General features: G+C 37.9%; 1 protein-coding gene across 1 annotated transcript in view; it reads right to left on the reverse strand.

The window, feature by feature from the left end:
* Window positions 1-630: 630 nt before the first annotated feature.
* Window positions 631-13515, reverse strand: part of NR5A2 (nuclear receptor subfamily 5 group A member 2) — a 79064-nt gene continuing 66179 nt past the window's right edge. The window contains exon 7 of the mRNA XM_033068132.1: window positions 631-3828. Within this exon, the coding sequence (XP_032924023.1) occupies window positions 3581-3828 (248 nt within the window). The 3' untranslated portion in view covers window positions 631-3580. The remainder of the gene's footprint in view (window positions 3829-13515) is intronic.

Consider the following 13515-nt stretch of genomic DNA (forward strand, 5'->3'; position numbering starts at 1 on the left):
GTCTCAAAACAGTAGGGTACAGCTGACAAGCTGTCTTGGACCACTTCACCTCCTGCTCTCAGAACAGCAATCAAATGAGCCAGAGGGCAACTTTAGGAAAATATTTTACTCTAGTAGCAGTAACATCTGTCTCCTTGGCAGCCTACACTGGCAGTTGTGCTGGAAGCTGTGGGTTTGCCCCTGGCCCTGCCATGTATTTACATTGCTGAGAGGTTATCCTGAGCTCTGCTGGATCCTGTTACCTGATTTTCTTTTGTTCTGTCATTTTCCCTCCCTGATGCTTTGGCTGCTTAACTCTTTATGGGTACGTGTAAAGTGAAATTACGTGTGCAGTATGAGATCAAAGGTATTAATTTTAAAGTATTTAGTGATAAATTTCTTTCTGGTTAGAGATTGAGCTTTTCTAATCTGTTTTACCTATATTTACTTGGATTCAGCCAAGGCAATGTCACCATTGCTGTCTGAACTTTTCAAGCTTCATTACACTTGTGTCTTCCACTTGTATCAAATTCTCTTTGGTGCTCGTATTTGTCCTGCCTTTTACTTTTCTCTTCTGAGTAACTGATTTTTGACTGATGCTTCATTTCAGTGGAGTAATGGTATTATAAAGACAATTATAAAGTAATCAGCACGGGCATATCAATATTTATTGAAATACTGAAAAAAAAATTCCATTGGTGATGAGAAACTCTGGCAAGAACTGACATGACAATATGTATTTCACTGATACAGTAAGAGAACTTCAACTTCAACAAGTAACTCACTGCACATTCTAAGAGTTGCATGGATTTAAATCCAAGGCAGCTGCAGAACATCTGTAATACAAATAGTCAGACTTTACAGATTGTCTGTATACAAACACAGAACAACTATAATAAATCAGCCAAAGCCAAACCTTTTGAATTTTAGTCTGCTTTTACTAATATATCCTGTAATCAATAAGGCAGTCAGAAGAAAATGCTTGGTTACAAAGTAGTTAACAATTAACAGGAGCGGGTTCTTTTTGTGATTTGTTTTGCTTTGTTCGTGTACTTCAGGCAATACGATGAGATTCTTGGAACCCCGGATGTGGGCAAATATATGTTTGATTATCTGAAACCATTTCCATTAACCTAAATTGCTCCTTTCTTGTACATTCTTACTCTAATTCTTCTGTCCTGTGTATGGATAATGGTGCTGTGAATAGTTAGCAATATTTTTTCAGCTTTTTCCTTAGTATTCAGTGAGGTTCACTGTAGCATTTCAACAGGAAAAAAAGGAGAAAATACAGAATGCAAACACTTTAATTAATGCTTTGCTTTGCTTTCAAAAAGGAAAGAATGACCACACTAATCTTGTTCGTGTATTTCACAGCCACCTGCACTTTACTGTTAATTTTGTTTGTTTGAGGGAGAATGCTGGTATTTAAATAATGCTTCTGTCTGCCCTGGGGGATGCTGAGGGGCTGTGCTCGATTTGCTTGAGATCTGGAGCACAGTATTGTGTGCTGTGCTCCAGGACAGGCATGTAGGAGTTGCAGACACTTGGCTTTGCTGTGTTGGTACCCTATGCATGGACAGAATATTAGAGCTGATTAATACAGGCAATTAAAATAGTGTGCTTCGTACTAATGCAGATGTAATAACTGATGTCTTTGGTATACAATGTATGAATGGTTGGACAAAAGTGAGAGAAATGCACCTTTTCAAGTTCACATGAAACAGAAAAAGTTATAAGTCACATAATTTACAATAGATTTAAATAAACTACATTTAGGATTATGAAGATTTACAGACATTTTATCAAGTGAATGATTTTAATTTGTAAAGACCCTTCTGTGTCCCTGAACTATGTTCCACTAAGTTGAAGACATGCTACAGTAAACACATATATTTGGCTTCTTCATTCTGGCTATATCTTATATAAAGATGAAACCAAAGAACAATAAATTAGCATCATAATTGTCTACAGTGAAAACTATCATATACAATATAAATAAACTATTCAAAAGCCAGCAATCTTCATGAAAAAAATTAAAGTATTAGGATTTTATACAGTTTCTACAAGTGATTGTGCAGCCGATAATCTCAAAAATTAAAGTCAAAATGAAATACCCCTATTGATTTTAGTGTCTCACGACATACAGTAATTAAGTAGTGGTAAAATAATTACCAATTTAAAAGAAATAATAAGGAAATCACTGCTCTGCAATTTTATCACAGTTTTTTCCCCACAGGACCTAAAGAATGTAAACACTATTTTTTTTAATGTTAGAGATTAATACTTTATTTTGAAATGTATGTTGTTCTACACAGCACAGTTCTGCGCAGTTACCTTTAAGGGTAATGAAATAAGGCAAGATTTATAAATGTGGCACTACACGTTAATACTGATATCTTCATTTGGACAAAGAGAGAAGTGTTTGTTCTTTTCTAATATTTGTTCTGCAGCAGACTTTGGCCTACATAGACAGCAGTATCACTCTTCTTTCTTTGCGTAAAATAGGTGTATTACCTAACTTAAAAACAGGAAGTTTCATTAGATATTGCATGTTTGAGTTGAAATTTAGTTTCCAAATTACTGGAAATTTTAAAGATCCTTTCTTAATAAGTTCCATGGCATCATCCAGTTGTACAATTCACTTGCCACTTCTTTTTTAACAAAATTATTTAAAAGAAATTATTTTTAGTTGTTTAACATTGGTACTTGGTGTCCTAATTTCTGTTTTCTTGTCAAAGAAAGTTTTGTTTGGGATGGCTAAAATATCTCTATTTCCTTTATTTGAAAACAGCCATGACTATATAGTGGAGCCATCTTTTAGGTGCTGCCCTGGTTGAGTATTGCAGTTGAATTGGCTGATTTACTTTGGAATTTTTCCTTAACTACTTAAGTGATAAAAGCAGTAGAAGAGGGATACTGCCTGGTAGAACAACATGAACACATGACAAAACAAACTCAGAACACAGTTAAGAATGCCAAGCTAACTGGATACCAGACACTTGCTAGCAGCATTTTGCAGGCAGGCCCGGCCTCTGAAGGTTTGGTGGCCACAGCACACAGCACGTGGCCCAGGCCAGCTCTCTCTTACAGCTTGTTCAATGGATGCCACATCATTTAGCACAGCAGAAGGAAGTGTTGGGTCCTTGTAAGGATGACAGAAGATGCTGTAGATGCAGTTTTGCATCTGTTGTAACTGTTTCACGAGTCCTTCTATGCAGTGAAGGAATTTAGTGCACTCAAATTCCCCACCATCTTAGCTCAATAATACGGATCAGTTTTTTTCACCTAGGTTTCTTCATGTTGGCAATCAGCAGAGTTAAATATACAACGATCATTCTGTCCTTTTTCATGCTGACATTGGTGATGGTATCCACTTGGTAAGTTCATTCCAGTATAAAGTCCTATATAGATTCCTTTGGGGATGTGTAGCATATGATTCACAGTTTGCAATACAAATACCCTGATACATCACTTATTTACTATTAGTATTTGATTATTATACTGTTTTCCAAAGTCTTAAAACCACGTTTTAATTAGTGTTGCTTGGAGCAGTTCCGAATAATTTCTTTTCCTTGAAAGCAGAAGCTCTAATGGGTCTAATTTATGCTCTCTTGGCATGCAGCATCTCAATGAGAAGGTTGTTACACGGCACATCCCCGTTCAGGTGTTTATAATAGAGGTATTCTTCAGCCTGCATACTGATGGCCCGGATTTCTGGTAGTCGCAGGAGAAGCTGCCCAAATTTGTCTGTTTGCTGTGGGTAATTACACATTGTGTAGTCCAGCAGAGCAGCATTCACTTGTTCCTGAACACCTTCCACAAGCTGGAAGTTCTCGAGATTTTTGACATCTGAATGATAATACAAAAAAGAAAGGTAACAATTCAGTTGCATTTTAATTCCTGTTTATGAAGTCAGTGTTTCACTAAATGGATGTATTTTTTTTGCCTCCTGACAAAAGCATACTTTACAAGCTGCTGAATATTCAGTGAACCCTTTTGCCAACTTTCCTGGGAAAATGATCACAAAAGAGCTTTAGTGGAGTGTCTTGTTGAAATTCTGCATATACCTCAAATCAATTAGACACCAATGGAGTCTGAGCAAGGTCAGCTCTTTTCATAGCTAACAAAAGAAAGGTTGAGGATTCCTAAAGTAGAAGACCATAATATATTGCTAGCAAATGAGTCCCAAGAGGAAGCCCTATCTTTAACCTACTATATTACACAATTCATATAATTCTGTATTAATTTTTCTGACCCAAGGTGAAATCTGTATCCGGGGTATGATGTAGTTAATTCTAATAAAAAGTGACAGTGTTCTTGTTTCTGTTTGACATTTTCTAAATGATTCTGAAAGCCTTTGACTTGTCTAGCCTATGTTAATGAACCATCTGGTACACTCCAGTGACTGCCAAAATAATATTCCCTACTAGAAACTCTCTAAAATATATATTTCACTGACTAATGATCTTTATAAAATGAAATCATTGTCCTTTGGGTGGAATACTAGATAAGAATGGTGTCCTTTAACCTGCATATGGTTTCTGAAATCCAACACTGATTTTTTTTTTTTTCTTCTGGTATTGGACAACGGGGCATTTACATCAGCACGGCAGGTACAGTTTGTTCACTCTGCCTCTGTTTGATTATCTTCTGTTCTTATGCAGCAAGTTCAAGCTCTGGAAATGCTGGTCAGAGATAAATGCCAGTATATTATCTCCTCATTGTTTGCTCCCCTGTGTAAAAACCACTTGGATGGAATTGTCTTTTAACATGTCTGGTGAATGCAGAAGTTATTCTAAAGCTTGCAAATTAGAGTGCTGCTCTAATGCAGGAAGAGGGAACTGATTAAAAAGCACTTGCTGGGAGACCTTGTTTTGGTTGTGTTTGATCATTTTTACCGTCAGTACAGTACCGTAGCACTTTCTTGTAAGGCTAAAGCATGGTGCTACTGGGCACAACTATGCTGCTAATTCACTTTGTATCAAGACAAATCTGTTCATCTGTGGATATTCTTGGAGCCCAGGAGATGGAGAATTTGGCAGAATTTGGTTCATTGTAAATGCCAGCCTTTGATTGTAGGGAAATGAGTGTTTTCCTTTGCAAAACAGGAACACACGTTGGTCACCCAATCCATCAGGAGCCTGGGAGGCTGTGTAAATTGGGTCTCACTGCAGCTTTTCCTAGAAGTGCTTTAAACAGAACAAATACTGGTTCCTACACATAACTTTGTGCTGAACCTTGAGGGAAGTGGTTGGAGGAGGCAAACATTGTCTTTAGAGCAAGAGGATAGGAGAGATGCCAAGGATCCTGGAGGCAGCTGGTGGCAGCACAAACAGCGTCCAGAGTCTGAGTTCCAGGCTTGGAGCAGGAGCCCCTCTGGAATGTGCTGGCTGCCAGCTGCACCTTGGGTTCCCTCTTGCACGAGCCAGGGCCAGTGTTTCCTGCTGGGGTTGTTATTGCCTGCTTCTTTCCTGTCCCAGTTTCACTGTGGAAAAGAAGTGAGTGACTCCTGGATTTGTGCTGTTTGTTTGGCAACTGGGGACATAACATCCACCAGAATTTTGCTAATTGAAGGAACTCGCCAGTAATACTTAAATTGTGATGGCTGTCCAACAAGAATCATCTGAACTTTACATTATCCCAAGTGAAGAGGACTGGAAACTTCAAAGCTGCTATGCCTGGTCCCTTAGCTATTCAAACTCATTTATCCAAAGTCTTTTTGCCAGTGTCTCTGGAGATCTTTGGATAATCATGTTTTCCTGTATTACACTGGACATTTTCTCACACAAAATATAGCTGTTTATTATGTACCTGCAGAAAACTCCCAAGGTATTTTGTAGCTAGTGCAACCTGGTTTAAAAATTGGGTGTTCTAAGCATATTTTTATAAACTTAAGAAAGAAACAGTATCAGCTATCACAATTAATTTAAATAGGTTGTTTCAGATGTAAAATATAATCATGAATGAATTGCTAGGACATAAAAACTCCCACAGAAAACAGGGACTATGCTGGAGATTAAACTTAACCAGTAAGGTAAAATGTATGATGATTTCAGAATCAGTATTTGGAAATTTTTTTCCTCTGCAAAAATAACTTTACAAGTCAGGAAGTTATACAAACTGTTAGCTGATTCAACCCCCTTTAAATCCAAAGGGCACCTTTCTGTTGCTATCTGTTCTGAGCCATACTGTGTATGAGATTGTGCTGGCTTCTTGGAAAACCAGATTCATTTTTATTTTTACCCCTTGTTTGAAATGTTATTGCATGGATTACATATTTATTGAAAATTGCAAGATAAATTTTTGCAGAGATTAAGAAGAAACAAAATCTGAGAAGTGCAAATTTTTAATATTTTTCTACAAAACTGGTGAATTTAATATGCGTTTTAGAGACTCATATCCTTCTGTTTTTAGCTGCATTGATGCCATACTCCAGGTCAAGAAGAGGCATAATATTTTATGTATTATGTATCATCCCCAAGCACAGCATCAGTGGCTTCTGGCAGTGGGTGCACCCGTCAGCTCTGTGGCCTCAGCCAGTCCCATGGGCATTGCAGAACTGCAAGAGAAGGTCTGTACTGTTTCCTTTCCTCATCTCAGTGGGCAGTTCCTTCAGTACTCACATGTGGCAACATAAACACTGCAACCAAGATGTAAAAACAAGTCCAATTGATACTAACAGTAAACAAAAAGTTTTGTGGTTCCTATGCCACATTAAGCCTAGGGAAATACTTTTGATGTCTTTCCTCTAAACAAATTCTTGCTATTTGTGGTGAGGCTCGGTGCTTGTGAACAAGACGTTACTAGTTAACCAGTGAAAATATGTAGATTTTTCCTTACTTTCTATACTGAATCAGAGACAGTCCAAATAATGTCAGTTTAGGACATCACTGCACAATTCACCTGTATCTAGGTCTCTCTAGCACTGCAATTACAGTAGTAGGGACATAGAGGCAACCTGATTTGGGGTGAGCGTCCATGAAGTGACCAAGATCTCTGCATAAGACTTTTGATATGTGTTCTTATCTCATATACATTGACAATGAATGTTGCAGTAAAGCAAATGAGACAATCTCAACAGAGAGAACTCAAAGGATATGTGCTGAGAGCACCGTGTAAAGCTCCACTGTCATCTGTCAAACTCTCCTGAGATATTTATATATTGTCAAAAATATGTTTGTTGAACCTAAATAATTTTTATTGCAATTATGGGAGTTTTAAAAGAGAATCATGAACTCTAACTCTGCTAAAGATGAGTAATTACAAGGGAAAACTTGTGAATATTAAGTTATTTTCAGTAAATTCAAGTTACGCAGGTAGAACATGGAATGGTGCAGTTTTCACTGGTGGTAGTTAGTGTTAGTTGGCAGTGATATAAATGAGATTAAATAATAACTTTAGGGTTTTAGTAGATGGTTTTCCTGTGGTTTAAATTTGGTTTTGTGCTCAGTATTTATTATGTAACTCTGGCTAAACAGTCCTAGTTTTAAAAGTATTTCCTTTGACTGCTAAGGAGTTAACTTGGTGAGACACCAAGCACTGCTGGTGTAACTGCTGAAGGCAGTCGTGTACAATGAGCGTGAAATCTGCTGCTGATGTGTACAGCACGACATCCCTTATGCTTTCACATAACTCCTCATTCCTGTTATTTTTTTTAAACTGGAATGTCTCTTATCAATCTTTACATCGGTTAGTAACAATTTAAAGTACACATGTCTAAGCTTAATGCAAGAAATCATTTTCTGAAGTTTAGATGCATGTAAATTAAATGAGTAGGAGTAGGTCCCCCCCTCCCACCCACACACCCTTTAAATCCTAGCAACTAGAAAATGTGTTTTGTGTTGCTACAGTAAGTATCAGTCTCTTAGCTCTTCTACTTTATTCACTCAGGGACTAATTACCAACTTTTTACATGAAACAGCCTTACTATGAGCTCACAGTGGGGCGCGCATCTTTTTCTATCCTTACTGAAAAGTAAACCCTTAGGTCTTGTGGAATATATTATATGTTTTACAAGAAATAGCAATTGCTTTTCTGTCAAACAAAGAATTTTTGTTCTCCATCGCTTACTTTTGACTATTAAGACAAAAACAGTATTAGAGTGTGTCAGGATCTGCTCTGCAGTCACAGTAAAGATCTGCCAGTATTCCCAGATATTCCCCTCATTTTGATTATCTTCTACATCTGCCATAAAACCATGCATTAAGCTGAAACTGCATACTACATTCAGCCCAAGGAGAACACTTTTGCATATTTTCCCCCAAAATGGGTCTGGTCTTTAGAGGGGAAAAATATTTAGGTTTCAGATTTTCTCCCTCTCATATTCCAAACATGAAATACTGAAAATTTGGGGATGTACTAATCTATAGAGAGTTTCCTTTGGTCTGGGAATTTTGAAAAGAAAAATGAAACAGAATGAGAGATTTAACTTTGAAAAATAGTAATTCCTTGGGAACACTAAATATTTCCCAGAGAAAGCTGGTTAAATTTTACTGCTCATGACTTTTATTTGATGCTGTTTCCACATGAAGCAATGAAGAGGTGTGAACACAGCTCAGCTGCCTCTCTGCATTTTGCACCATTGCAAGGAGAAAATAAGATTTGGGGCCTCTGCATGGGAAAAAGGATTTCTCCCTTTCACAAGGCTGCTTCCTGTCTCAGGGATACTTCAGGCGCTAGGGCTTGTTACCAGCCCTGACCTGAGCTTCCTCACCCCAAGGGGGCTGATGAGCCCTATCATCTAAGGACTTTACTGATGCCCAATGCCTCTTGCACTTGGCAGCTCTTTGGAATGACTGAATAGCTCATGGGTAACTGTTAGATCTTTCAAACTCTGCTGAGGGTAGTTTTGGCCAGGATGACCTTCAGGCTTGCCCTCGGAGAGATTTGCCAGGTTCTTTCCAGCCATGCTGCATGGCTTAAGCAGCAGCATTGCCTCTGCTTAGAAATACTATGTTTTGTCAGGAAAAGCAACAATGTGTCTCCTCCCACGGCTGGGGCTCTCATCAGGGGCTTTGTGAGCCAATTCCCATTTGAGCTTGAAGACGGAGAATGCATGTTCTGATGAAGGTTTTTACCCCCAAAATAGTTTAAAGAAGGGGAACTAACCAGGACTGAGGTGATGTTTCCAAACTTCCCTCTATTTGAACAGTTTTGCACTGTTTTTTTCCTACTTTTTGCTAGCCCTGCAAAATTTGTGCATTACAGGACTTAAAACAAAGGTAGATTTTTGACATGTGCTAAAAATCTTTTTGAAGGCAAGTGTAGTAATGGTTGATAAAGTGCCAATCTCTGAAAATTCCCCACAATTCTCCTTCATTGAAACGAAGGGCAACAGCAGCAGTTCCATATAGCACATCTGTCATGAAGGCAGATGCATGCCATTCTATAGCTAAGCCTTCTTGACAGACAAAATGCTATAATGAAGGAAGATTTATGGTAAAGATAAGCTCCTTACTGCAAAATTCCACTCAATTTTATTACAGCAGGACTGTGCTGAATATTATTCACTTAGAAGTCATGGGAAACAATTCTTGATAGATGTTTGTTAATCAGTGATAAGCTGCATATATTTAGCACTTTCCAAAACCTTAGAAACCTCAAAACTGTAAGAACAAAAAGTACTTTTCTTAAGACTCCAAAGTCCAAACTGAATGTGTAGAAAAGTTTTCCGTCTTTAGGATTCTTTTTTTTGCAGTTGCTAAGCTGTTTGTAACAGTGCAACAGTCAATCTCTGACTATTTATTAGGGTCATAAAGTAATTTTCATTTTCAGTTGAAAGTAACATATGATAAAGGGCACATTGTTTTGAAAATCTTAATGAAATACTTCTATAGCAGAATGTTTCATTCATGTCCAAGTACTGGGCAAGACTGTATATATTTTTAAAGTGAGAATAGGATGCTTATGAGAACAAGCTCATTCTTAGTCAAGTAATTCTTAGTCTGGATCCTATTTTACTCCCTCAATTTTCAATCTCGATGGACTTTTGGTTTTTTTCAGAACAACTCTGACTCAACTAAAACATTTTCATATTGTTTTATAGTGGTAGGCTTCTTTCCAATACTGTTTAAAATATTGAAGCCTATTTTTCTATTCTAAAAATATTGTAAAATGATGGATTCTTACTGAGAAGCTCCTGAGGTCTGTTAAAAACCATGCTTATTGATTTTTGAGTAATTTTAGAATTGCTTTTGCCACTGCTAGCTCTGCAATGGGAAGAGAGATATGGGGAAATAAGGTGGATTCCTCTCCTTGTGCAACTGTGAAAGTAGGTTGCTGCATTTCAGTTGTTTCGTTTCTTACAGTCCCAGTAAAGACAAAGGGCAAAGCTTAACTTGATTTCTTGAATCTTTATGACTGGTGTAATTACTGAGTCATTGCTGAGGAAAATAAAACAGCTTGACTTTCAGCAGCTCAGACTGCATTTACTCTCTTGGAAGTTAAACAAACAAACAAAATCTCCACTCACTTCTTGTCCTGACACCCCAGGAACCAACATCCTTATTGCTTGCACATGAGGCATACGTGATATGGTGGTCATTGAAACACAATAAAACAAGATCCTGCCAGGCCCCTGATGGAGGAGTTGCTCACAGATCCTGTCCCAAAGTCCACAGCCAGCTACACCCTGAATTACAAAGTCCAGCATTTCTCACTGCAGCTTGGGAGAGAAAAATACATCCAGGTACAGCTACAAAGCCAGGGATGGTAGATCCACACAGCCAGGGTGTGGGGAGCCAGTGGGGATGAAACTGTGGCACAGCCCAGAAGATGTGGGGACAGACCACAGCCCCAAGCAGTGGTTCCACTGCTGGCACTTCATCGTTGCCGTGCTTAAACTCCACGACCACCTCAATTTCTGTCACTTTCTAAAGCTCCCCCCTCCGCCTGCAACTGTGGCCCTGCTGAAGTCCCAGCCTGGCTCCTGCCCTGTAGGTCAGAAGTGAAATATGCTGCTCGTCTCTTGCTCATCTGGGGCTCAGGGCAGCCCATCCATGGCCCAAAGGTTGATTCTGTAGGTGTTTTAATCCATGCTTAAGCATTCACTGATAGGATTATGTTCCACATAAAAGAGTAGTTACTGCTTTCTTTGAAGACATGACAGAGGAACAGGAGTTTGGAGAGCAGTTGCTCTGTTGTGTCTTCAAGGAAATTCCCCAAAGAACTGGAGTCTCTCACCATGCCAATGGGTGGTCTCTGCTATTGCTTGCTACAGGCAGTTCTCAGTGAAAGTGTGCTCCAGTCTTCAGGTTGAAGCTCTGCTGGTGCATTAAAAAAATTAACCCTATATGGTTAAGCCCAAGTTTACTGCCTGCCTTTGTAGGCTGGTGGGAAGGGAACCTGCTGGGCTGATGTGGCTCTCAGGTTGCTGCTTCTAGGCTTGTTTGTGTATTTGATTTAATGACCACCTTAAGGTAAATGACAGATCAATCCTAGAAAAAATGTCTCAATCTAAGTCTCTCTTTTCTAGGAAAAAAAATGTGTAACCACTGTCTTGTGGAAGCATGGTCATATTTGTATCCGATCACACATTGGTAAAATAGGGCAGAAATTATTTAGTGAAGATCTCGTAGACAAACCGAGAAAGAAAGTGAGTCAAAATTCATTTTTTTTCTGAACTCCTCACTTCACCTCAGGATCATTATATGTTTGGGCTATAAATCTTCATCTTTGAATATTCAGTTAGAATGAGCATTGATAATAAAACTACTACTATCACCAAGCTTTTACACACACATATATATATACACACACACACACACACACATATGCTTACATGCAGGCAAATTTATAGCCTGAGTAGTAGTATGACAGTATCAAATTTCATGAAAGCAGAAATTAGGCTTCTGATAAGTTAAAAAATGAGACTAAATAGGAAATTGATTGAACAAAAGAGTTTCCCCAGTTAATTTCTGCAACATCATTTTAATCTTCAATAGCACACAGAGTTGTTGGTGTTTTAAGGGAATTATCTGTCAATGCCTGCAATTTGTAGGGTGTGAATAGTTTAAGATGTCATAAATATTTATGAGGTTCCTGGGAATGGTGATAGGACATCATACAAAGTCCTTGAAGTTACAAACTGAGGCAGAAAGGGTGTTATATGCAAATTGCAATAATAGTATGGTATAGTTTTAAGAGGAACAAAAAACTATTATTTAGGTTAGAAGAAGCTGAATATTTACAAAATAGGGAACAAAAATTTTTAGAGATTTGCTTTTACCTAGAAAAATTTTGCTCTGCTTTTGCCTAGACATTTGTAACTTTTCTGAATGTTTGCCTTTATTGCTCTCTTGAGAGGCTTGCACATTATCTATCCTTTCACTTTCTATCCCTCTCTTGCTACTCAAGTACTGTTTAAAGTAGGAATAATGGAACAGGTTAATCTCAGAGGTATTTCTACTGCTACCACTGGAACTTGACCAAGGGCTGATACCATCCAAAAAGAAGAAATACAAATATTTTCTGGAAAAATACAGGATATCAATTTCTACTGAGGTTAAAACACAGAAATGCAGCTGCCACTGAAACTCTTTTGAGTATCAGGCTCTATCCTTTTATAAAGCCCATCTGTCTCTGCAGAGTATAAAAAATGCATGATCATAAAAAGCAGTACTCCTTAGGGGAGAAATCTCATTGTACCAATCTTGTAGTCACTTCACAAAACAGTTTTTAATCCCAAATTTGCATTTGATTTCCAGTCAGGAACTTTTGTGGTTTTTGCAAAGTTTTCTTATTCCATTAGAATAAGATATGAGGTACAGTTTGTTCAGGTGGCAAGTCCAGACTATGAATAAACCAACGTTATCATATGAAAGAGAATTAAACAGGCACATCCAAGTGGGGATATATTAAGCCAAATTTAAGCTCCAGTAGTTGAATTTAGCCTGTACTAGATGTCTGGTTTGCCTCAGGATATATTCAGCTTTCCAGCTAATCGACTGAGGAAAACTGCCTCAGGTATGATAAAATTTACAAGAGAGCTCAGTCGAATAGCTCTTGTTATAAATACTAGCTTAAAGGCATTCTTCTGGTCTTTGGGATCAGAACTGTATTTGCATTTAATTATTATATTTCAAACTTTTTCCACTTGGTTAAAAATATTAGACCAGCCAGTTTGGATTATATCATTACAGTGCTTTCCAGATAATGGTTGAACTTCATCCCAGATTTTATTACCAGGTGAATATTGTTTCGTTTTATTCTTTTGTTTAGATCCAAATTCCCACAGGGGCAACAATTATTATAATATATTCTCATTGAGAGAAGGAGAATTAAGCAAAGGTGTTTTGGTGGTGTGCCAGTCTAAGAGGTACAGGACTCTACTATGATTTTCTGTCAACATAATTGACAAATAATTCAGAGTTTTAAGCCTCTTGCACTATTTTCAGACAAGGCTTAGTGTGAGAACTAATTGTCTTTTAGTCATTGATTTCAAAAACCTGTTTTTATTCTTTTCTGAGACTTTTCAAGACATGGTTTTACTAGTTCTATGTGCCAATATGTGCACTAAGAGTTTGGAGGATTTTTTCA

The sequence above is a fragment of the Catharus ustulatus genome, chromosome 9 (assembly GCF_009819885.2).
Source record: "Catharus ustulatus isolate bCatUst1 chromosome 9, bCatUst1.pri.v2, whole genome shotgun sequence".
Taxonomy (NCBI): domain Eukaryota; kingdom Metazoa; phylum Chordata; class Aves; order Passeriformes; family Turdidae; genus Catharus; species Catharus ustulatus.